The sequence below is a fragment of the Notolabrus celidotus genome, chromosome 16, assembly GCF_009762535.1.
Source record: "Notolabrus celidotus isolate fNotCel1 chromosome 16, fNotCel1.pri, whole genome shotgun sequence".
Lineage (NCBI taxonomy): Eukaryota > Metazoa > Chordata > Actinopteri > Labriformes > Labridae > Notolabrus > Notolabrus celidotus.
In genome coordinates, this window is record NC_048287.1 from 12,309,977 (window position 1) to 12,336,031 (window position 26,055).

Consider the following 26,055-nt stretch of genomic DNA (forward strand, 5'->3'; position numbering starts at 1 on the left):
GAGAGAGAGAGTAGAAGACAGAAATAGAGAGATAGACACAGAGAGAAAGATGAAGATGGACTAACATGGCGCTGCTGGCAGTAGAGCTGGACATAGCGGTGCTCGAGATCACGCCACACTTGGAGCATTTCAGGAGCAGTCGGCTACGCGCCTCCGCTGGGACACTTTAGGACATGTGCACACACACACATAGACACACACAAACAAACAAAATACACCCAACCATGGAGGGGAGAAGGGGGGAGTGGAGATTAGGGAATGCATGGAAAGACCGGTTCCAGATATGGCAACAGGTGAAAGTGCAGGTGTCGGAGTTGCAAAAGAAAAAAAAAGGAAAAGAAAAAAAAAGTGGAGACAACAAAGAGAGGAAGGGGAAAAGAAAAAAGAGGGAAGGGGAGAGGGAGAAAAGAAAGAAAGGCAAATTAAAACCAGATCTTAAAAAGTAGCAGTGATGAATAACTGTCAGATTGATCCAGAGCAAGTAGAAAGTGAAAGACGGACATTGCAATGTTACAACAGAGTCATGTGGATTAACAGATTACAGTGACACAGACAAGGTAGTACACCCAACAGGTGTGTGCGTCATTGTTGTGTGCGTGTGACTGTGCACAATGAAGCTTCAGAGGGGTGTAAAAGGAGGGGGAAAGAAGACTCCTGTGGTTGTTTGCTTACAGTTGAATACTCAGAGAGAAAGTGTATCTGGGTGTATACTGTATATCGATGTAGAATGATGGGGCCATGCATGCGCTATGCTACATTAGTGCCCCATCACAGCTCATTGCCTTAGCACCAGTCACATCCCCAAGGCTTCATATGAAAATACATTACGCTAATGACAGCCCGTCCTGTTAGCAACATCACCGTCTATTATAGCACCGACGAGACGTGCATGTGCGTGGAACACACACTTCTGAGAATTTGAGATGAAATGTGCTTAATAATCGGATAACACTGATGACTTTTCCTGGAACAAAGAAAGGTACATCTGTTTTTGTGTGTGTGCGCGGGGGCGTGTTTGTACACATCGAATGGTTTAATCTCAGTTGAGTCACAGGGAAACAAAAGCTAATTAACCCCCCGGAGAGCAAGTCTGAGCTGTTAACCCTTGCAGCATTACACACATTATCAATTTCAATTTGCGCAAAAGAATCAGACATTGAAAGGTATGGAATGAGAGAGAGAGGAGTGTTTAAAAAAGAGGGAGAAAACAATGAAATCAATAGGTATGGAAATGAAAGCATGGATTTGCTCGCAAGAGCTGAGGAAAACTCCGCTCTGAGGATTAGTAAGGATGATGAACAGCCTGCATGTGCTTGCATAGAAGTAATGGTGAAGGTGGATGCATATGCATGCATGTATGGTATATATGCACACCGTGTGTGTGTGCATGACTGTCTAGAGCATGTTATTGGATTTCAATACTGCATTAGGTTTCATCCACCTAATCCTGGTGTTTATATTACATAATTAGGGTTCCATCTGCAATTGGTTTTCATATCCAATATTTGTCTGTGCTACTGAGACAACTAGATGGAGACTGTATTTATGTGGGATTAGTAGTTAAATTGTGATAGATTTCACAAAAAAACACAACATAACAGATGCCTTTTATTTTGACGCCAAAATTGGAATGTGTTTTTTGAATGGGGCACAGGTGTACACAAAGGTGTGTGTTCACAGACACCAGAAAAAATGGTTCGAGTAACCATGAAATTGCTGTCTCCCTGAGATTGTGTCCGACAGACGGTGAAGTTTATCTAATGCAGCAAATTTGTCGTAATTTCCAACTAAAAATTGAGGAGACGGATGAATGTGCGTTGTGGGACTGTGTCTGTGTTAGGTGCAGAGAGTTTAGGAAGTTAACTTACCCCGCTCGCTGCTTTTTAGACTTGTCTGAGATGCCGTCTCGGGACATGAGCTTGTTAAACACCACGATTCCAATGAGCATATTCACCTGAATGAAGAAGAGAAGAGTTTGATCAGGAGCTTGGTTGCCAGCAGGGATTTGACTCACACACTCTGTAACAGATTTTCAATATTTTTAAGGTGATTGAAGATGACATTTTAATTGTCTTACAGACTTGAGACTGAAAGTGACAGGGTTTTAGCTGTAGGATCCCAGGCTGACTCGCTTCTTCACAGCAGATGCCTTAATATCGTCTCAATCACATTTTACAGAGAGTTGCACATTTATTTGGAGTAAAAAATGCACAGTTTTTCAGCACTTTATACTAGAGCATTTCAACTTTTTGTATGTATTTTTTATACCATGTTCTCAAATGTAGTAGGGTTTAAATTCTCATCACTAACTCGTTTGTATTTGACAGAAACAGTTTTTTGAAGCATTTTTTAAAACATTTCATACACATCCATTTTCGCTTGCTGAGAGTCTTCCTCTTAATGTCTACAGGAGCATTTTGCATTTCTCTGTATACTACTGCCACCAACCCTCCTTAGCGGAAAAGCATTCATCCCCTTAGAGTTCTCCTCAAACCTGCTGTCGTTCTTTAGTTGTTGTAAACTCTCCTCTTACTCCCGCACTATTTAAAGGGGCAGCAGTTGCTCAGTCCAGAGGTCTCTGGTTCAAGTCCCGGTATGGGCCAAGTATGGAGCCTGGGACTTGTTGCTGGAAAGGCGCCAATTAACTTCCTGGGCTCGGCCAGGGCACCAGACGCCACAACTGCTCGATTATGTACTGCCCTCACTCTAACATCTGCATGCCCAAATGATCCTGTTTGCATGTCTGTGAGTATTTTTTTTGGCTAGCGTGTTTAAGAGCAGAGCGGAAATAATGGAATTTCCAGTGTTTCTAAGTTTTCAAAGCTGAAAATGAACAGTTCATTTTCTGGACAATGAACTTGGTTCAAATTTAAAATAACTTTGAGCTAGCACATGCATAGTGTTAACTTGCACAACACTGACTTCTATTGTTCCTATGGGGAAATCTGTCTTGAACTTTGAAATTAGCAGCATAAGTTGAGTTCACAAGCAGGGCAGCATCACCTGAAACGCCCCGCCAATAGGAATCACTATCGTGGCCTAATAGTATCATATCACTGTTTATACCCATGCCAACATTTCAGTTTCACCTCACCAACCTTGCTCTTGTTGTTTTTGCTTTGTTGGTCTATCCTAGATTTATGTTCTTGTTTGCTTGTATTTTATGGGATTAGTTCTTGAGGCAGAGCTCCTATGAACAGCAGGAGCTTTTATTACAAATGTTTGACTTTCTTTAAAAAAAGGAGGGGGGAGAGGTAGATTTTTTGCATCTCATCCTGGCTTCCCTTACTAATGAGGACTCCACAGTTAAGTCTGTCAAACATCTGGCTATAGTGACCCAGTGATCAAGATTCTATTAGATTCACTGACGCACACACAAATCGGAGCCAAGGTTTGCCACATGCGGACCTCTGCCTTGAATTTCTGCCCATTTTGGAGATTTTCCATGCTGGCGACATGTTCCTTCTAATCCTTCCAACATTCACTCATACTCTTTCTGTCACCCTGTGTGGGCTCCTCTGCGGATTCTCTGTGTAGTTATTCATGTGTAAGAAGTAAGGTGCATTGAAGAAAAAATGTCAGTCACACATACATATACTGTGTATTCAATGTATTTCCATTCTAACAAGGTCCTAAAGTGAATGTCTGCCTGGATTCCTTTCTTCATCTGTCACCAAAAGCAGCATCTGGCTAGGCAGGAGGATTTTATAGATTCTGAGCACGACAGCCAGAAATCCTAAAGGAAAGAGCATTTAAAGTCTGACTTTCATGTGGTCAGTTGAATTTCCAGTGCTGCAGAAGCTGGATTTTTTACTTGAAGCCTATTCCTTTGCTACACCTAGAGTACATCTGGCAGCTTTCGCAAATTGCTAAAAACCCCTTCCCTCTCATCTCCTGTCCTCTCATGTGTATGCTGCTGAAAACTACCCACAATCTGCCGGATTGCAAGAGTCTTATTGTCATGCCAGTCATGTCTGGCCTCAGCTCTGATAGTCAGCATCATCCTGCTCTGCTATTTGCCCAAGGCCAGGTTCATTAATTAGAGAAGATTCCTGTGGGAAGGTCTGTGTTTCTCTGCCCGATGTCCCACTCTCATTACAGCTGTTTGTCAGAGTCGGGCCCCAGCAACAACACCGGGGGGCCGGGGACTATTACAGCAGCTGGGGTGTAGATTGTACATTGACATTGTGGAGGTAGTGATGACGGGAAGATGGAAGCACTCCAAGACACATGAGACGCTGACAAACAAACAAATGAGTGCAACTGTGCTTTGATTTATAATATAATAGCTGTGACCTTTTGAACTCTTGTATAAAGAAACTATAAAGAAAAAAGAAAAACTTTTTTCAAAGCCACTGGAAGTTAGCATACAATGGCTAAAACAATATGCCATATCAAAGTATAAAGGCTCATTAGACTTGAACTAACACCAACATGACAATAAATACTTGGAAGTATTCGGAAATGTCAGCTAATCTTGCTGTTTAGACCATTTTAGGGGTTTGTTGTCCTTACGTATCAGATTCTGACTTTTACCTGCCTTGAGTTGTCTGATGACAGAGTAAAACTAGAGGAAAAAGGAAAATATTCACTTGAATTGGTCACTGAAGGGTGTGTTGTAAATGCTCTGCTTTACCTATTATAGTTTGCAGTAAGCATACACACTTAGCTAAGATTAAACTAGATTACAGCTATGTATCTTTAGCTATAGTGCTTTATCATCGTGGAGCTTAACCTCCCCAAGCAGAGCTCAACACCCTCTGGTGAAAAACAGAGCATCAACTTACTGCACTAAACTGTTGCAGCTGTAGAATGGTAAACAACAGTCAGCACTTAATTAATGCTAATTGTGAGATGCTTACTATTGTGTACATTAAAAACCTCAAATTACTGTGTTATGGCAGTACTCACAACAAAATAATCAAGCTGGCTGTGGCCCAATTCCTCACTTCTGACAAAAGTATGTGAAGTCCTGATTTTTTTGATGGTGCTTTATGTTACCTTGACAGATTTCCCTGCTTCCATAATGTGCTCGCAAGAATTGGTGTGTGTGTGTGTGCTTTATGCTATTATGGATTTTGGATTCAAATGGCTCCAGTAGAATGTGTAGGTGTGAGTGTAAATAAATCTGTACAGGTACATTTGATTTCCTAAGAAAGAGCACCAACCAAACTTTTTTTTATGACTAACATTTTAATAATAGTAGCATTTGAAGCCAAAATATTATCATAATCATGAATATTCATCACCCATTAATCCCATGTCACCTTGCACCCACAGGAATGACTTCAAACATGCATATATCTCTCTGCACACCTGTGACGCTGTTAGAGTCACACATCCTCCCTAATATGTGTTTACAGTGAGTGTGACAAGAGACAAGAAAAAAAACACCTTATGCACGAGTAAATACACCCGTATAATGACAATAGCTGTTGCAGCAATTACCAAACTAAAATTCAGTACCCCATCCAGGCTTAATAGGTTAAGCTGTGGAAGTATCCACCCAGGAATTCATTTGGGGGAAATTAGCTAATCCTGGAAACAGCCACACACATCAACAGATGATTAAAACACCACTGAGATGCAATCAATGCGCCCAATTTTGCTGCTGAACAAAACAGCGACATTTACTTGTAAGCATGAGAAAAGAGTGTTTAAGCACAATTGGCAAAAAACACAAATGGACAAAATTATGTGACTTAACCTCCAACATTATTATTACAATGTGACAATCTCCATATTTGGTTGTGTCAAATTTATCAGCCACAGTAACTCATATTATGTAAGTTCACATAAGAGTGAGATGTTTGACTGCTGGACTAAAAATCTGTCTAGTGTTGCATTGCCTGGAAGCTTCTGTCTGCTGGAGTGCGTTTTGTAGTCTTTCTGGCCTGACATTTCAAACTCAACGATCAAAGTGCTCGTGTCATCATTTTGGCGTGGACACCCCAGGGTAGAGGGGGAGAGGAAACTCCTCAGAGGTTGGCTTCAGCTGCTTTAAAGCTTTTGGCTTGGAAGCTAACTTAGCAAAATATTTGCAGAATTATGCAATGTGAACATATAGTGGTGGAGGCTAGTTCGTCTTTGTCAAGGGAGAGTGTGTTTGTTGGAACTCACCAATACGATGACAGCAGCAGGCCCGACAAAGGCATAAAGCAGCCCTCCCTCCAAGGATAACCAGCAGCTAGAGCAAAAACAGAGAAGTGTTTTGAGCACAGAACACGGCAGTCACATAATTACCCCTGTACAAATCATCACTTTAACACATTCAGGTCTCCTGTTTCACTTGCTGCGAGCGCCAGGTACTTAACCACAACAAATACACAACCAATTACAGGGATCACATTTTCTTGAATCCTCTAAAGGAGAGATAAAGCAGTCACTTTTGAGGCTGGGTAAGTGCATGTTTCTGCAAATATTGCCCTCAGTGTTGAACACATTTATTATGTACATTACCTAAAACATGTCCTCAAACTGTAAATGGTCTTGTGAAATTCCATTTAGTGGGAGCTATTGAGAGTTAATGAGTTTAAATGTGTCCTCCAGTGATGTCATCAGAGCGTACTGAATCCCCTCTGTTGTCTTAATTGCAGCTCAATAAAGAGGAAGATTAAAACCACACATCCCAAAAGCTAATATGCAGCCCTCATATTAATGGGATGTTAACTACAGTGAGAGGGAGTTCATTTGTTAACATTTTCAAAGTGCTTTCATTGATTCCCTTATATTTACTGGGTAACAAAGCCCAATAGTAAGTGTTAATACAGCTTTTTTTTAAACATCCTGCTAATAACAGTAACAGTATGATCTTACACATCCACACTTGATGCATAAGCTTGTCGCTGTTCATCATTAGTTGAGAAAAAAAAAGCTTGAAATCCACATCTCAGAAATGAAGGTGGTTTGACTTGTCACCTCTAATAATTTAAGCTTAAATGAGCTGGAAACCTTTTACTTTCCTCAAACAGCTTCTCATCCAGGGACAAGGGAGTTAGAACGGTTAGCTAAATGCAAGATGTGTGCACTTGTGCTTTTGTCCCTGCTGTACTCAGTGTATTAAAGTAGGCTGTGTGAAGTGGCTTAGCTGAAGTAATCATAGTTGAGCACCGTTTAAACAGAAATGTGTAGATAAATCTAAGGTTGCTGCTTACAAATCTTGCCAGCTTTAATACAAACTGTTCAGGCGTAGCAGAGTTTTAACTTTTACTTTCAACAAAATACTCCATGATGTTTATCTCAGTTGAATTTAGAATGTGTAGACTCATCTGCAAGGGAGCGAGGTGGGGGAGTGGCTTGTATAAGAGGGTGTGGCTTGTATAAGAGTTGATTGGCACAGGTGTTACTCATCGACTGATTGTTCTCTTTCCTCCTGCAGTAGCATGCTGGACCTGAGACACACTGGCTGTTCCGAAATCGCCTACTATACTAGCAGTACGTACTGATATGTCCAAAATTCAGTATGTAGTATGTAGTATGTGAACAAGAGCAAAATCTGCAGTAAGCCAAAACTCCCCGGATGTCTACTGATTCGGGAAAATATCTCAGTGTGCATCGGACCAGTCTGCCTCGCGTACTGTTTCCCATAATGCACAGCGCTCGTTCTGCTTTTTCTTTTTCCTCATTTTTGACGGGAGGAAATCTGTTTTTGGGTGCTGTGAAAGTTATCAAATTACATATAAACCACTTCCTAACTTTTTAAATCATAAATGGATGCTAAATAAGCATTTTATTTATCGCTTCGCCGTTGTTTACTTCCGCTTTCCGAAACCGGAAATCCAGCGAAGTCTGGCTCAGCATGCTGCATAACAGATCGAACAGAACAGTCATACTACATACTAAATTCAAACGCAGTATGTAGGAGGCAATACCTACTGCCTACTACATTAGTAAGTAGTATGTAGCAGGGCCGTTTCGGAAACAGCCACTGTCTTTTTTGATACTGCCTTCTACATGCTACCTAGGCATACTGTGTTTGAAGATAGCATTTAGTATGACTGTTCTGTTGAATCTGTTATGCCGTATGCTGGGCCAGGCATCGCTGGATTTTTGGAAAGCGGAAGTAAACAATGATCAAGCTGATGGAAAAACTGCTTATTAGCACAGTGTTTTTCAACCTTTTTTGAGCCAAGGCATTGACACTGATGTAGTTTTTCTCATAAAAAGTTGCCTTTTCCACCACCCATATTACGCTCTTCATCCAGGTCAGAATTTTGTCCAGGGCCCAGTTTGGAGTTTCATTTTTTCCTTTTCGAATATTTATCCATCGCCGTTGTACACCTGCGTCTTATCACAAACACCTCTTGCGCGCATCATTAATTCTATTGTCTTAAATGAACAAGGTCATTAATGGGCTTTATTGCCACCCAGTGGGTGGGTAGCGTAGGTCAGTACATGGACGAGTACTGAATTACTCTGCCAGTCACTACACTGCAGGCACAGACGTACTCCATGGCAAATTGTTTGCAGTATATGAATAACATTTTTTTGGACTAATTAAGTGAAATTGGAAAATGTCCCACGGCACACCTGATGATCTGTCATGGCACACTAGTGTTTCATGGCACATTGGTTGAAAATCACTGATTTAGCATCCACTTATCATTTAAAAAGTTAAGAAGTGGTTTATACAGAATTTAATAATTATCACAGCACATAAGCACTGAATGCTTTCGTCATATACGAAAAAAGGAAGAAGCTGAACATTAGTGCAGTGCATTATGGGAAATAGTATGTGAGAGAGACTGGTCTGCTGCATACTGAGAAATTTTCCTGAATCAGTACGACATCCGGGTAGTTTTGCATTCTGCAGATTTTGCTCTTGTTAACATACTACATACTGACTTTTGGCCAAATCAGTACGTGCTGCTAGTATAGTAGGCTGTTTCGGAAACAGCCATCCCCTTGACCTAGGCAACATCTGAATGCACTATGTTTGCTGACATGGAGAGTTAATATACACCTGGAAATACACCGCAATTAATTAACACGATAGGCATAGTTTGGACTTCAATTTTAGGGGTTCACAGAAATAAAGGATGTGTGATGTGAACAGCAGAGGTAAAGTGATGTAATATTGTGGGAATTACGCCTACCACCATGAAATCCAATAATGAATTAGATGCAAATCCTCAGCTGTGAGTGTTCCTCCAGACATGAGCCTTGTGGGTTCGGTTATAGACCAACCCCTGGCATCTATAAATGTTAGCATATATGGTAAAACACAGAAGGCTCTCTCTAAACGCAGAAGAGAAGGGCACAAAGAGATTGTGCCACCGTGCCCACGAACACACAGTTCACCGTATGAATCATGTCAATGCATTGATTGTAGTTATATCTACAGAGACAGTCACACTGCACTGCATTACAGATTGGGGTCTGAAGATGAGTGTCTTTTTACATGAAGAGAAATGCTGTCTTCACGCACGTAGCACATCAGCATAACTCCATTAATTGTTTTAAAACTATATAAAAGGTAGGGTGTAAACATTTATTTACCTTTTCTGCTGCAATGGTTGTATTTGAGCGTGCGTTTCGGTGACTTCGTGTTTTAGAGTCAATGCACATTTTAGAACTTGGAGTCAGTGTCAGGGCTGTAGAGGGTTGGAGTGTATGGCCCATGTAGGACTGAGGGGAAGCAGGTGTGTGGGGGAAGAGGGATGATGGTATCCTAGTCTCCTGCATTCCCAGATAGGCTCCACCGAGAGAAGTAACATGATGTAAGGAGATGAAGGCGATGAAGGACACAACATCCCCGAAACCTCTGTCCCAATAAAGAAACTCAGTTTTCCATTGCTTATATTGAGATATGGTATTATCTGGCTTCAACTTGTGAACCTTAAATCACAAGCTTCTAAGAATGTGTAAGTAACTAAAAAGGCTACACACCCACATGGGGAGCAGTGTGTGTGTTTCATGCTGAGGCACACCCTGTAGCACAGTCACGTTACGCAAAGATATATTGAGATTTCAAACTTGTTTTAAAGAGATATTACTCATTTTTCATACTTTATGAGCCCTGTTACAACTTTCATTCACAGCATTTACTTGTTTCCCAAACAGGGAGTTTGTGATGCTCTAAATTTTATCGGCTTGTAGTCTGTTGTTCCTTCTTTAATGTGATTTTTTTATACTGCTGTCTTGGCAACCACTTGCCTATAAAAGATTTTGTGTCTTACTGAGAATATTTTGTTAAAAATAAAGGTTAAATAAATAAATCAAGTTTAGCTATTTCTGTCGTCTTTACCTCTATGGTGTGAAAAAAAAAAAAAGCCTGTGCTTGACGCTGATCCTCCTCGCACAACTCTGGAAAGCAGCTAAATCTGTCGTTCTCCAAGTGCATGAGCTGTCGTTTGACACAGTTGGTTTAGTCATATTTCTTTTAGCTGAGTCTAGGGTTGAGTAAATGAAGCAACATTGGACCTGGGTTGCTTAGGTGCATATTTTTCAGCATAAACACAACAGAGTTTATATATTCAGCTGCACCTCTGCTGAATCATTGACCACCTCCTGTAGGTTACAAGATAAGTGGTACAGATATACAAATTTATGAACTGGACCCCTGCTTTAAACCCTGAGGGCAGAGATACTATTTCAAACAGTGAAAGGAGAACTTGGGTAAGCATTAAATTCTAAGCAGCAGGTACATTTTTAAGGCACTGTGCCTTCAGCCTACCCAGGCACATATCAGAAGTAAAAACGTATGATTAAGTTATGATATCCAAATGGAGTCCTGAGGAAGGGGTTTGTAAAGAGGTACTCACTAGCTGGCTGTGCCGTAGCCTCTCGCTCTGGTGAATCCTACTGACACTGCTACGACTAGAGCTGGAAGACCTGCAGACAGAAAGAGAAACAGAGAGAGAGAGAGACCATAAGGGTGAGACAAAGGAGAAAAGGAAGCCTTAATAAGGACGACAGGGCATGTCTGCTAAATAAGGTCCTCTAGTGTGCCATACGCTTTTTCTTATTCAAATGCCTAGCAGTCATGCAATAGAACGTAACATGGGCATGTATGATTGAAACTGACTGTGTGCTCTGTGGACGAGCCCGAGTGCTCCCTGACACAAAGGTCTAGCTACATGCATGAAGACTGGGCTTAGATCCCAGTTTTCTGCCAGGGATTTAAGCTCTGATTAAGCATTTCAGGGCTTCCTTGTTGCATTGGCCTATTGTGTACATTAACAATGCCATAGTTTAACCTATGTGGGGGGAAAAAGTTCATAAGAAAGTGAGGCATAGCTTGGAGCGGTCAATAAGTCATGCATTAATTAGCGAAATCAAAAGATGTGCGTGTCTCTGTATCTGTGTATAAATGAGGAAGGAAAGAGAGTGAGACTGAGCGTCACAGAGCGTGTGCCAGAAAAAGAAGGAAATATGCTCGGCCCCCGTAATGAGCTTGGCGCTGAAATATTCATGTAATTAACAGAGCTGTGATTATGGCTGCAAATGAAAAGCAATTAGAAAAAGTCACATTAACATTAACAAATAAGACGGTGGTGGGAGAGCTAGACTGGTCTGCAAACCAGCTACGCTCAAAGTTTCAATTAGACAGCAACAACATCAATCCGGCGTTTCACCGATGTATAATACAGCAAACACGCACCTTATACATAAGGCATACGCGCACAGCTGCTAATCTTACACAGATCCCGTCACACCCCAAGTCTCCTGTTTCCATGGCAACTGATCCCAATCACATAATTTTGGGGGAAAATTGCAGAATGGACATGCCGAGGATAAGCTGTTTGATCTCCTCAACTCAATGTTTCATGCAATTTTATATGCATTTGGAAGTATGATCATACATCTCACACTACACACACACACACACACACACACACACACACACACACACACACACACACACACACACACACACAGAGTGTCGATATCTCTCTCTCTCTATCTGTGACTGTACAACAATCCATACATTGTCCCTTCTCTGTATCAGGTAAGGGCATCAGTGACTTGGCAGATTAGACTTGTGGGATCGATATGATGTGAAATGAACAGACAGTGTGTGTCTAAATGTGTGTGTGTGTGTGTGTGTGTGTGTGTGTGTGTGTGTGTGTGTGTGTGTGTGTGTGTGTGTGTGTGTGTGTGTGGTGATAGTGTTGGCTGTGGCTTTAATTTCTCTGGCTATCACAAAGCATCTCCCCAGTGCTGTTCTGATCTTATCACATGTTTTGATTATCCTTTAACATCCCTGGTGCCTGCTGCGTCAAGTTGTGGTGCATTGAGAGGCCAGCACAATGGAGAGGTGTAGAGGATGATGTACAGCAGAGATTACCTTGACTCTGAATGCACACTGATCCCATTGTGACTGTGTGTGTCACAAAAAATATTGTCTATCTTAGGCTTTATAAAAGATCGCATGAACATACTTAAAGAGTGTAACAGTCAGTGTATAGCAAATGAAAGCTGTTATTAATGAGTAATGTGCAAAACAAGTCATTAAAGCAGAAAACACTTTAAGCACCACAATATAATATTGTATTAATTTTTCGCATTATAAAACGCATGTGTTGCCGCTCTCCATCACCAATTCATGTCACACAACAGTGGTTCAATCAGCACCCAATTCATTAAAGCGGCTTCATTTGCTATGCTGAAAATCCTCTGGCACAGAAGGACAATTTATTTTTCCAGACACAGTAGAAGCAGGAACTTCCACTCCAGTTTATTTTTAAGACAAGCACGTTACTTAACTGTATCCCCACTAATCCAAATCATACACAACACACAACGTTGTGACTAAATGATAAACTGACCATTAAGCTCTTGTAAGTTACTTCAGAAATACACAATGTATATAAAACTAAACACTAACCTAACAGCACTGTGAAACATGTATCAATGAATTAGCTAATTAGCTTCTGTGTTAGCTTAATTTGTACTGTTCAGATTCTATCCAAAAACATGCACACACCCTTGAATTTAGTTTGTTCTAAATCAGGAAAACTGTATCTTTCCCCAGTAAGAATACTTTTTCTCAGAAGCTGATTTACCTGCTGGACCTTTCAATAATCATCTCTCTTTTTCAGTCACTTTTGCTGCTAGTAATGTTAACTAAAGTTATTTGCCAACTTTGAGGGCAGGATAATGTCATGGACTAAACTTATTCACTGTCCCACTGATAATTAGACAAGAATCAGCGACAGAGGACCAAGAGTTTATCACCAAAAAAGCAATGAAGCATTTCAAACGATGCCAAAATATGCTAGCATAACCGTGGAGTGCAGCTGATGCTAACATAACTTCAAGATAGCTTTCTTTTGTGTTTGTGGGTATTATTTCAGGAGTTATGCAGCCTCTAACTCATCTAAACCTTCTACTGAATATTAGTTAAAGGAATATTTTCAGTTTTTATCCTATCCAAACAACATGTTAATCATTAAGACAGTGAAAGCAGCTTTTGTTCTGTGTAAGTGAGTGTGGGCATGTCGCAAAACACAAAAGTGTACTGACTGAACTGCTGCTCAAGCAGCCTAAGTTTGGGAATGACAACTGCGATTATGGAGAGGAGAGTCAGTTTTACTTCCTCTGACAAGAATTACTTAATCTCTATGAGGACAATGTGTGAACCATTACTGGCATAAACTGGCAGACAGTGATTAAAAAAGGAAAAAACACCTGTAACTTTGGTTGCTGTGATCAAAGATATGCTGTCGCTATTTTTTATTACAAAATGAGACATTTAGAGAAAAAAAGTGTTTTTTTTTGGTTGGCTGCTCATAGCAGTTCTTAAAATCTGAAATTTGGACAGTCATGCATGTTTCCTTCCAAATATAGAATGCCTGCTCACACCTGAATTTTAACAACAATGTTTTTTCTATGATAATAATAATGTGTGCACTCACCCCAGCCGAGGCACAAGAACCGCTTTCGAATGAGTCGTGACCTCATTTTGCCAATAACAGCCAGGTAGGACTGCCACGCCTCCGTCAGCACCCAGCAGAAGGACGCCAAAAAGAAGAAATGCAGGAAGGCAGCGGTCACAGTACAGAGGCCCTACACAGGGAAAAAAAATGTCCGATAGAGAGAAAGGAAGGTAAAACTGTTTTACAAAAAAAAGTCGTTTTGTGAGAGGTGTCATAATGAATCATCTCTTTGGACTAGTCAGCACAGGAAAATGAAAGCTCTGCAAAATAAGGAGGACAAAGAGAAAAAGGGAGTCTGACAAAGCACACGGTGTGGAGGAATTAGATTTGAACCTAGCTCTGCTGTACTGCTCATTCTGATCGATACTGACCAACACACGAGCGAGCTTGCTTAGTCAGAGCACTTAAAGTAGTGTGTGCCAAAATTCTGGCGTGCCACCCTAAGAACTACGCTGCATTACTTTTATGTAACAGATTTGTTTCAAGGCATAAAAAAGGTTTTATTGGAACACTATATTCTGGAATAGAAATACGTCAACTGGGTTTTCTGTTAAGATATGTTTAGGAATAGTATGTTCTGCCTTACCTTGCTAAGCGTTTGAGATTGTCCCACCAAGATCAATAAATTGGAGGCCAAGATGGAGAGGCAAAAATTCACCAGAATGATGGATCTCTCCGAGCGTATATACCTACAGAGCAGAGAGCGAGACAGTGACACAGGGAGGTAGAGGAGGAGAGAGAGGGGGACAGACATGTGCGATAAGTGTTAATGACAGATTGATGGACTGATCTTTTTGGACATTGCAGAGTCATTAGCTTCATTTTGCCATCTGTCATGTGTGTTACCAAAAATCTAATCACCACCCCCTGCTGCAGTTGAACCATTTGTTTCTTATTAGGCCTCATTGGAGTGTTGGCACAGCAGAGGACAAGCATAAATTGCACTTTTTTTATGTACTGGCAGGAGCACCAAACAGAGAGAAAAATCGCTACTGTCTGCTCAGGGGGATGTATGAGGACAAGCATGACATCATTGAGTAAACGTGTGCAAGTACCTCCAGAAGGCAGCATAGATTAGCAGCAGGATGAGCAGAGCGGTGCAGGAGACCCCACAGCCCACCATGAGGGGCACAGAGGGCATGCTGGTAGGACCCATGTCCTGGTGAAGTAAAAAGAAAGGAAGGAGGAGGGACAGGGAAAGAAAAACGAAGTGTTAACATTTACTGCAAGCCTTTTTCAACAGATGAACCTCACCAAGACAAAGCCTTTATTTCTCAGAGCAAAAGGTTATTTCAAGAGAAATGACAGTCAGAGCATCTTCAGCTGCTGCCATGTGAGATACTTTAGAGAAAAATAGAATAAGTTGCGGGATAAAATAAGAAGAGGGATCTAAACCACTACCGCAATCTACAAGCTAACAGTCATGACTGGTATAGTATGTTGGGCATGATTAGCCAACGCTGATCTGCTCATTATAAGCTCACTAGCTCACTATTAGCTTACATGAATGCTTTTTGAAATAAATTTTACTCTTGTTCTGTCTTGTTTGTTTTTCTCTTTGTTCTTCAAAGACATGTGACCATGGCTGGCTAGCTAAACAGCCAGTCATGGTCATATGTCATGCTGTATCAAAAGCTCAGCACAAACACTGTAATGTACCATGCTGCACCACACATGGTATAAAACATGGACCAGACTCAGTGACATCACATGTTGGTTTTGAAGCTGTATCATGAAGGAAATGTTGACTCAAGCTAACTTCTCGCTAACTGGTAATGAGGTGGAGTTGAGGCCACAGCCTTGCTGCCTGGCAAAACTGTCACAATGTGCCCACTTGTCATTCAAGACCGCCACTAACTTTGCCAAATCCTGCTTTACTCTCAGCCTTTATATACTCAAAATCGATGGGTCAACAATTTTCCGATGTAGAATTTTCAGGAAATACAGAAATGACATAAAGATACTATTTTTTTTACCATATTGTAAGCATGTTTATGTCTAAAGTAAATACTGGCATTTTGATATGGAATAAGATTAAAAATGAAATGGAATGTTCTTGGCTTTTGAGTCAGCCTCTGGTGGACGTGCATGTAACTGCAAATTTTTCCCTTCCATATTGGCTTTACTTTTCAACACTGGAGGGTGCTACTTGTGTCCACCATAGGAACAAAGATGGAGGGCAAGTCTCATCCCACCTGAAAGTTGGGGTTTGTGATAGGATAGTATTAGATCATGAAGGATTAGAATATGTATCTGTTCTGCCAATGAAAAGATTGTAGTATCGGCACATTCTATCCAGTGCAGTTCTATGCTCATACACATGATATTTTTATGCGCTGACCAAGTGCTCAGATGCAGACCACAGGGTAAGAAACCTCCACCACATTTAGTGAATCTGGTGCATTATTAATTTGCTCAGGCTGAGTATGAGAACAACGTTCCAAAAGTTTTCCTGTGTTTTTTGATAAGCTGTGTATCCCTAAATGGTGTCTAACAGATTATACATATGGGGTGCACTGCAAAGATGATAAACGCATCAGCTGCATGTCATTCCCTCTCTATCCAATGTTATGTCCTTGTAAAATATCCCTAAAATAATCTTTAAAAAAAGATTTGCACCAACAGGGTTAAAAAAAAACAAAAAAAAATCTTTTTGTATTACTAAGACAGAAAAACTTAGTATTTAAGAAGACAACTGTTGTTATTGATTGTAACAGGAAACTGAGGCTTTAGCTGGGATAAAAGGGAAAACAGTGGGATAGTGACACTCACTTGTTTGGTGATAAAAACTGTAAAAGTTGAAGCTAAGCTATACAGAGCTTTGTGCTAATCTTTGATAAGCTTCATCTTAGCCAGTGGATCAATCAACTTGCTTAAAATGTCAAGGTATTTAACTTCTGGCCATCCAGTGGGATCATGTCTCCAAGAAAAACAAGATAAAGAGGGACACTTGGAATACCAGACCAACAGTATTGAGTTTTTCCATGTATTAGGTCCTCTTTGAAGAACAGAGCATTCAAACAATCCTCTGACAAATACTACCTTCATTTTTAAGCCAGCTGCATTCATTTTGTGAGCATTTCAGCACTTGGCTGCCATTCCTCATGGCCCTGGGGTGCGATTTACAGAGTATGACATGTTTCGCTTGGGGTCTTGAGGAGATATAGTAGCTCACAGCTCCATACACATCTTGATAAAAAGACAGATAAATATCTAGATGTATGAGGGAGACTACTTTCTTCTAGAGGTCTTTTTTTAAGCTGTTGCCTATATAGATTAAAGTAACTGTTGGCACATTTCCTGCTTTGCACTTATATAATCTATCAACTCTTGCACTTCCCTTTGATAGCCCCTGTTAATTACTTTCCGTTAATTGTATGCAATTACCTTTAATTAAAATCACAAAAGTCTGTTTGATTGGGCAGGATAATACCACATAATTACACTATTCTAAAAGTTGCTGCTTGTTAAAAGTATCTCCACAAATGTAATGTCATCTAGGCTATGTCACTTTCAGCTTTATACCTTGTAATTATAATAACTATAGTTTAAATTAAAATGAGGGCACATAAATTACCTTTTCCAGGAAGTGAGTCAAACTCCCACTGAGGTGTAAGTACACTGGGATACTGCTGTGAACCCGTTTACGCTCATTGTATAATTCCTCATGTACAAGTTAAAAGCACGAGACCACTGCACATAATTAAATGATCTAGGCCATGGCTTACAGTGCACCTCCGCTTCACCTCTCTCCTGAGGTGTGCCTTTGAAAGGATGAAGCACAGACAAATTAAGCTGCGGCGGGAGCATGCACCCCATCGTGTCCCAAATGGGCTAAATGTTGGCCTGCTTTTAAGTTCTCAATCACACAATTTACCTCAATTTACCTCCTAGAGTGGCCAGCCTTTCCCTTCAACCCGAAAATTAATCACTTCTCTCACACACACAGGCACGCACACATGTACGCACACACACAGCACAAGGTGTCTCTTTACTGCAAACAAAGTACATACTCACAAACAAAGGCACGTCCAGGAAGATGCGCCAAATAATTGGAAGTCAGGGTATAAGCTGAGTGTGCGTGGGTGTGTGTGTGTCTTTTCAAGTTGAGTGCAAGGCAGAGGAAATCCAAAACTTGGTATGTGTGTGTGTGTGTGTGTGTGTGTGTGTGTGTGTGTGTGTGTGTGTGTGTGTGTGTGTGTGTGTGTGTGTGTGTGTGTGTGTGTGTGTGTGTGTGAACTTTTGGAGGGAGTAAAGAAAGCAAACTGAAAAGAAGGAGTAGGAGATGATTCAGAGAGAGACGCAGTGGGAAGAGTTAAGGACATAAGAGAAAGCTGAGTGTGGGAGGAGAAGGGGGAGAAAAGAAAACGAGGGAGAGTCAAAGCTTCTGTTTTAGTGGTTCTCCCTGGCCCATCAAAGGAAGCCGGTTTCTCCAGAGGAAGGTGGAATAGGCTGGAATACCAATACTGTACTCACACACAAACACTTGAAGGGGGGAATGGGGGTGAGGCATAATTCAAAACACCTCACAGAAAGAGTAAAAAAAAGAGATATGACAAGCTTCTAGTAAAAAAAGGAGAAGGCCCGGGAGAAGAGTCAGAGAGTTTGATATTATGTAGAAGGGAAGGTCAAAGGATACACAGCCGATTGTGTTTTTTGAGCTCTGACTGATCAAACGTGGATGATACATCAGGGACGACAAGCACACACTCACACACATTTACGCAAGCCTGTTGAATTTCCTTTTCCTTCTCTCCTGTACTTTAGCTTAAACAGACAAGTACTGGAGTAAATCACAGTTATTCACTAAACATACATCCACAAATTGTCCCCAAGCTCTTTATTGTGTCACTTTGTCTAATGTTGTTTCCTTAATTGGTTTGACTAGGTTATGTGTGTGTGATAAGATAAGAGTCTAATTTCATAATGTGGAAGGATGCGACAAAGTAGGAAATGAAATAATAAGGGGAACACCCATGCAAACAAACACACACAGCACACCCGAGGCTACAATATCACACAAATGCCTCACTCTAGATAGATACTGTGATATTCTGTTGGAGAGGGTGTGTGATTGTGTTTAGTGTGTGCATGGTGTGTGTGTGTCTGAGAGGAGAGAGACTACAGATTAGAAAGAAGAGTGTGCTGAGGCTCTGCTGTATATGGCCAGGCTCCCCTGGGCAGCTTGGCTACCATGTGATGGAGAAGATAGCTATTTTCAGCTCAGCAAGTTTAACCTACTTATCTCCTCTCACTGACACCCCTCCTCCTCCTCCTCCTCCTCCCTCCACTCCTACCTATCCTCCCTCTCTGTCTGCCTCTGTGTCTCTCCCATTCTTCCCACACTAGCTTTAGCTCTTACTCACTTCTCAGCAGTGGGTCTCATGCTGTTTTTTCTTCTCTTAGTCCATCTGTATCTTACTACATCTGTTACTTTTCTATTCTCTTCTCTTATTGAAGATTTATAGTATGCTGCAAGAAATTCCCAACATGTATTATCTGCATACAAAAAGAAACCAGGGACTCAGAGTAAACTGTATAACAGCTTACAAAGTTTGTACATTTTAGCTCCATATAGGCTTTATAAATGTCTCTTGTGAAAGCCTGAGAATCGTCCATTGAGTTATAGAATGTAACCAAAGTTCTTCAGATTCTGAAATGTTAGCAGTGTTTGTTCCCTTTGGCTAGAAATAATGGCTAAACAGGAGTGTAGCTTACCACCATGCTAACAGCTCTGTGGTGCTGTATTGTAGCTCCAAAGTCAGCCTGCTAGCTTGGTCACAGGGGCAATTTTAATATTATGATGCTAATCAGGTATATTGCTTACCATTTTGTCCCCTTAAGTTTGAGAAATACAGTATGTTAATATTTGCTATCTTAGCATTACTCGCCACATACAGCGTCACAGTTTGAGTTAAATGCTAATGTTGACAAACAAGTGTTTCTCATTTTAATTTTACAATCAATAACTTTATCGTTTTACAAGTGAAGTCAAAATAATTTCAAAAGTAAAGAGGAAAAAAAGAACATCAGATGCTACCTGTAGGATACAGCAAACAAACATGGTCTGTAAGTAGCTAACAGAGCAGCTAGAGGCTACAGAGCCAAATAACTCCCTCAGGAGTCGTTTGGACCAAAACAGAGGAAAGGCACAGTGAAAATGTGTACCTGCATTAATGAGGTGTCGTCTTCAAATGAATGCTTTAGTTCACAAATTTTGGAGCAAGATGTGTAAATAAGCCAATATTTGCTATGAAACTCTGGGGATCAAATTTGAAAATGACAACTGGTGACCTCAAGTTGCCTGAAAGAAATAAAGTGCAGGTTTTAGATTTTGGAAAAAAGGATGGCAGTTGATGCTAAGAAGGTGTCAAAGTCACAATATTGTGACTCATGCCTTCACCTTCAAGTCATAACTTAGCTTCCAAACTATGTTACTACTACCTTTGCTTTTAAGCGAGAGAAGGCCTAAACTTGACTGCTTTAGAAGCGAAAGTTGTTTTCAGGCATTTGTAAACACACCAACGCACCATCAAAATAGCAGTTTTACAGAAGAAGCAAATCTCTGACTATGAGTACTCAGAAAACCATCTGTACACACTTGTGATATTCAGCAACACTCATGGAATGTTTTTATCTGTTTGTTTATCCCCGCGTAGGACGTGAAAATCCTTTGCCTCTTGTAGAGTTCTGAATTCTGAAGATGGCATTTTTAAAACTCCCCATATTTACTTTTAGCGGTCATATGCTCCTTTTGTCCCCACGTAAGTACAAGCATACACACCAGTGTGCACAAGCAGAGTGTGCCTCTGCAGGGATATAAAACTCTACATCTTGCTAATATAGTGTTCCTGCCTGTTTTGCTGTCATGGCACTAGGTAAATATTGCCTGCGATATGCTTCAACTGAATCAATTCATCCGAACCCAGAGGGTTCACCTTGACAGGCTCTGGCTTCAGTGGCCCCAAGACAAACCATAAGTCTCCTGTCAGTGCGTGACAACCTGAAGGGCTGACATAGTGACTTCAAATGTAAAGTCATCATATCAAGTGCCGACCTTGTCTGCTATTTAATACATGTTATTTGAAGTCTGTGCTGCTTGTAGCAGCAGAATGTATCAGCCTACTGCCACACAGAGTTTAAAGTGACAAAGCCAGTAGCAAAAAAAATGAACCTTTCTTCAAGGATAGTGTCAAAAACATCTTGGTCCTATCTTAGATTTATTAAATCAGGCAGTCTTGTTTTTAAAAAAAATACTGCCAGATTGTGGAATGGGTTTACCAGAAGGGCACGTTGCTGTACAAATATTGGCTTAGGACAAAATTTGTTTTCCACATAATGTCAAAAAATGCCACCGCAGACAAAACAAACCCTTTCACACTTAAAAATATGCCATTACCAAGTAAATCTGTCCCCGCGACACCCACACTCAGCCATTATGCATCTCCAGCCAGCAACACACAGCTAAATATTTTCACCTGTTTACTCTCTCATCATCTCCCTTGTCACTGACTCACCTTCAATTAAGTCGACAAGGGATCCAAAGGAATCTAATGTGATTCATGAGTCCCTCTCATAAATTTTAGCAGCCCCTCGTCCTTTAATTACAGTTGACAAGCACAACATATTTGCATACTGTAACCTTGTAGTGGGGCTTCATCTAGGGCAGGCCTTGTTTTCTTTTGAAACACTGTCTTCAGTTAAGTTATAATAGGTTGAAATATGAGCTGCCAACTTGGAGTGCCTCAATCACCCCTTCCGTCGCTTCAAAGACAATCAGGCTCTTTGGCCAGTCTTAATAATTAATGGTCTCAAAAATAGAGTGTCTGGGAGACTTTTCCATTATAATATGAGCACTAATATCACAGAAGGAAATGGACTCAATTTATTTGAGGTTAGACCCAATGATATCATGAAGAAGACTGGGCCAAAAGCAGTTAGCCTCGCAGGTAAAAGAGGAAGTTACTGCTAATATTAGATACATTTCTATAACTTTTATTATTGGCCCTGCAGGAGTGTGTTGAACCAGATGTGTTTTTGGTTTCTCCTGTACATTCCTGCGTCTATTTGCAACCTGTTTTGCTTTGAGAATACACCACAGAACCCAGAAGAAGCTCTGCCATCACTCTGCCTTTGTGCTTTTACATTCAACCCTACAATGGTGTAATATTGGTGTACTAGTGCTGCGTTACGGCATTGTGGGAGCACGATAGGTACAATGTGTAAACAAACAGCATCTGCCACACACACACACACACACACACACACACACACACACACACACACACACACAGGGCTGTTCTCTCCTGCTGACTCTGATCCTCACAGTGACGCCGACTCATCTTTTGTACGCCTCTTGTTGCTGTCTCCGATAATTGCCCAGTGGTGGAAAAGCCTTTGCCCCACCATTTCGGCTCTGTGACTACAGTCCAGTCTTGAACAAGCAACCCAAAATCTGTATTATCCATAGCTATTTTTCTTACTTTGTGTAAGTGTCCTTGTCTGTCTGGTGGACTCTCTCTCTTCCTCTCCCTTTATCCCACTGTCTCGGCCCGTCTAGTTTTGGTGGTAATGAGTCTGGTTCGGCTTGAGGTCTCCGCTTGTTCAAAGGACCTTTTCTATTCGCCACTTTTGCCAAGTGCTTTCTCGTGGTGAATCTTTCAGAGTAATAATAACAGTGTAGAGAGTATACTTTTTAGCATTGAACATTTTCTTAAGATAAGTTTTGTAATGATTTAGCAGTATTCAAATTGAAACTGACTAATCTCTTATTAGATGCAGTTGCTTTTATGCAGGATTTGGCTTTTGGTTTGTGTCGTTGTTTGTGAACTCTGCTAGACTGACCCAATCAAGGTCTCAGGTGCTGCTTGAACCTACAACCTTTCATTTCTGATTACTCGCTTAAGCAAGCACTTGCCACAAATCCAACTGTAGCTGGGAGAGTAAGTTTGGGGGTGGTACTTGAAAGGCATAATTAATTCCCCGTCAACATGGCTAGCACAGCAGCCATATCTGCTGACGAAACTTAAGCAGAGAAGGTAAAAACCGGCTTGATTAACACATGTAAAATATTAAACTGACTTTTATGAAGCCAATACGCCCCTTTTACTTGAAATCCCACGACCCCGGTGAGAACAGTAAGGGGAAGAGTACAGTTGTATCCGCAGGGTTTGAATTCCCACTGCAGTCATTTTAGGAATTAAGTGGTTTGGTTTATTGTTTGGCTTCGTGACCTCCCTCCATCACATCCTCTTTCTTTACCTCCCTCTCCTCTGTTTCTCTTAAGTAACAACCTCTGCCTTGTGTCTGATAGTGAAGGTCCTTCTATAGACACACACTCACACACAGACAGCAGGGTACTTGCACACACACACACACACACACACACACACACACACACACACACACACACACACACACACACACACACACACACACACACACACACACACAGAAATCTCAGAGGCTATAGAAAGTAAACAGGATTAACTGGCTATCCCTCGCTCCACTGTAAACGGCCTGTAATGGCAGCACTGCTTCTAAATCCTTCCATCTCTTTCTCCCCCCCCTCTCCCTCCCCCTCCTCTCTTCCCTTTTCTATTAAACATGGAGGTTAATCCTGAGCCCTCCTTGTCCCTAGCGCCGTGGCCTGGGATAAGCTGTCAGAGCTGGGCTGCTGATACTCAGCTCTGCTCCAGCAGCCACACAGGCTGGACGCAGCATACGAATGTGTGTTTTGAGCTGTGCATGCGGGCTTGTATGCATGCACGGAAATGTTGTAGTCCGTGTTGGCATGTCTGGATGTGACTGGGGTTTTTTATGCCTTGCCAAATTCAATCCGTCTCTCATTCCTCTTTTATAAAATCCAATCTCCTGCTGGAACATAGAGCTAACTCTAAAGGACCCTAAAGCTACAAAGTGCACTCAGCACTGGCCACAGCAGCTCCTGACTGAAAGCCACAGTCAGCAACACTCTGACCCATACCTCCTGGTCCTCTGCACTGGGTCTAATGGTGGTACCAGGGGCTGAATAGTGAGTCACTAATGACTAACCCACTCTTCACAGATGCAACAAATGTCAAAAAAAGTCAATGTGTTTCCTCTTTCACTCTACATGGACGACCTGGTTGCTGTAGCCGGGGGAAAGTCAATATTTTTCAGGAAAAGAGGAGTCACAGGAACCAGAAATAGCAACTGGGATGACCCTTTCAGCTTAAAGGTTGCAGCCATAGGGTTTTTCAGTATAATGGTAATTAACTTTTCCCTGGATTCTGTAATGGGTTTCAGACCCCTGCAATGTAAGTCGAGCTTAGGGGAACAAAAAATGAAAACTTCAGTCACTGAAATGAAAGCCATCACCTTATTTTGACCCTCTTTACATTCAATAAAAAGAGGATGGGGATATCTGGGGGAAATAGAAAAGGGAATCAAATAATAACTCTCACATTATGGCATTGAGATCCAGTCTTACAAGCCACCATAAAATCTGAGGTCTTTGATACCTAGGGTTTTTTTGCATGATGGGTGAAAAGTTACAGCAGCAGTTAGTGAGTCTCACCAACTCATCTCTTGCTCCCAGCTGTGTCACTGGGGACACCAGCAAGTTTCAACATGGCTTATCCAAATTTGGATGGATTAAATGACTTGATCCATCCCAGTGGAAGTTCAAGGCAGTTACCCGCATGGCCTTTCCCAGTACGATCGCCTTATGGCTCTGCGGAACCTTTAACATCCCTGGAGTGCAACCTATGTGACACTGTTCAAGTGCCTTCTGTGTCAAAAGATCATCTAACACTGCAGCCTGCTTCTGTGTAAATTCTGTCTCTGTGTTTGTCCATGTATGATGCCAGTCCTTGCTTTTGGGAAATGAGCATCTAGACATCAAGTATGAACTTATGTTTTGTGCACTGACAGTTGAAGCACTTCAAACCAATCAAACCAAACTTAAAGAGACAGAATGCTAAAATAAAGTTGGCATGCTGTGAAAGACTGTCCTCTTTATTAAAAAATAATCACATTTGTAAAGTGGGAGGCACTATTTCTGACACACTTTGCTCTGGAAGTGACAGTTTTAATCTTATTCTTTTTCAAAATGTCTGCTTCTTGGTTAATAAAAGGCCAATGTTAGGGCAGCAGACAAGTCTTGGCTCTTTATTGGTTCCCCTGCTCACTTCCTCTCACATTTCCTGTCACTTTCTTTGGCTGTGCTACCTAATAGAGGCAAAACTGACCCAATAACAATAAGGCCAATACACAAAGAAAACTTCTTGCCTTTAACTTTGATGGTTATTTTGGAGCAGAACATCCAAATTCTGCTGTCAGGAAAAAAAACGCAATATGAAGCATTTCAAATTGGTTTTGGCTCCAATGTGTGTTGACTTGAATGGGGACAGATGTGTATGTGTACTGCAGTACATAGTAAGTAATGGACAAACAGTATTCCTTATCAAAAAAGCTGCAAAAAATATGACTTATAACCATGGCTTTTGTGTTCTTTGCGATTTGATTGAGGTTCCAAATTTACATCTTTCAAAAAAATGTGTGCTATTTTTTTCCTTTCAATTAAAATTGCAATGAATCGTGATTAACTTTTGAAATTCAAAGATTAATTGCGACAGATCCATATTAGGGACACTGATTCCTAGTTGCGTCTCCAGGAGACCCAACTTTACAGTTTGTGTTTGGAGAGAAAATAACAAGACTCCATAAAAAAATCTGACTTATAAAAAGAGAACAGGCTATAAGTGTGCCTTCTTTAAGAGATTTTGTCTGTATTTAAAACAAAGAGTATGTAAGGACAGAAACACTTTTGACAATAATTTGTAGAGAAAAAGAAAACCCTCAGGAGGAGTGAGTTTAATATGGAAGCAGTGTTTACTCTGAAAAGGTTACACAGGGATAGATGTCCGCATAAGCCTGCAGCTCTTTATCTCAGCAACACTGGTTGTTAATGCATTATTACTTAGCGCAAACATCTCCCCTCCATCTCTCTGTCCCCTCTCTTCTCTTCCACTCTCTGTTATTCTCTCTCTCTCTCCCTCTCTGTCTATCTCTCTCTCTCTCTCTCTCTCTCTCTCTCTCTCTCTCTCTCTCTCTCTATCTCTCTCTCTCTCTCTCTCTCTCTCTCTCTCTCTGTTCCAGCCAGCTGAGACCAAGCCTGCCTTTTCTGTTTGGT

General features: G+C 41.1%; 1 protein-coding gene across 1 annotated transcript in view; it reads right to left on the reverse strand.

The window, feature by feature from the left end:
- The window catches only part of adgrb2 (adhesion G protein-coupled receptor B2), a 196,702-nt gene that overhangs the window by 39,738 nt on the left and 130,909 nt on the right, over window positions 1-26,055 (reverse strand). Inside the window, exons 18-24 of the mRNA XM_034705611.1 lie at window positions 14,936-15,039; window positions 14,467-14,569; window positions 13,860-14,010; window positions 10,764-10,833; window positions 6,121-6,187; window positions 1,869-1,954; window positions 66-164 (exon numbers count right to left, since the gene is read on the reverse strand). Of these exons, the coding sequence (XP_034561502.1) occupies window positions 66-164; window positions 1,869-1,954; window positions 6,121-6,187; window positions 10,764-10,833; window positions 13,860-14,010; window positions 14,467-14,569; window positions 14,936-15,039 (680 nt within the window). The remainder of the gene's footprint in view (window positions 1-65; window positions 165-1,868; window positions 1,955-6,120; window positions 6,188-10,763; window positions 10,834-13,859; window positions 14,011-14,466; window positions 14,570-14,935; window positions 15,040-26,055) is intronic.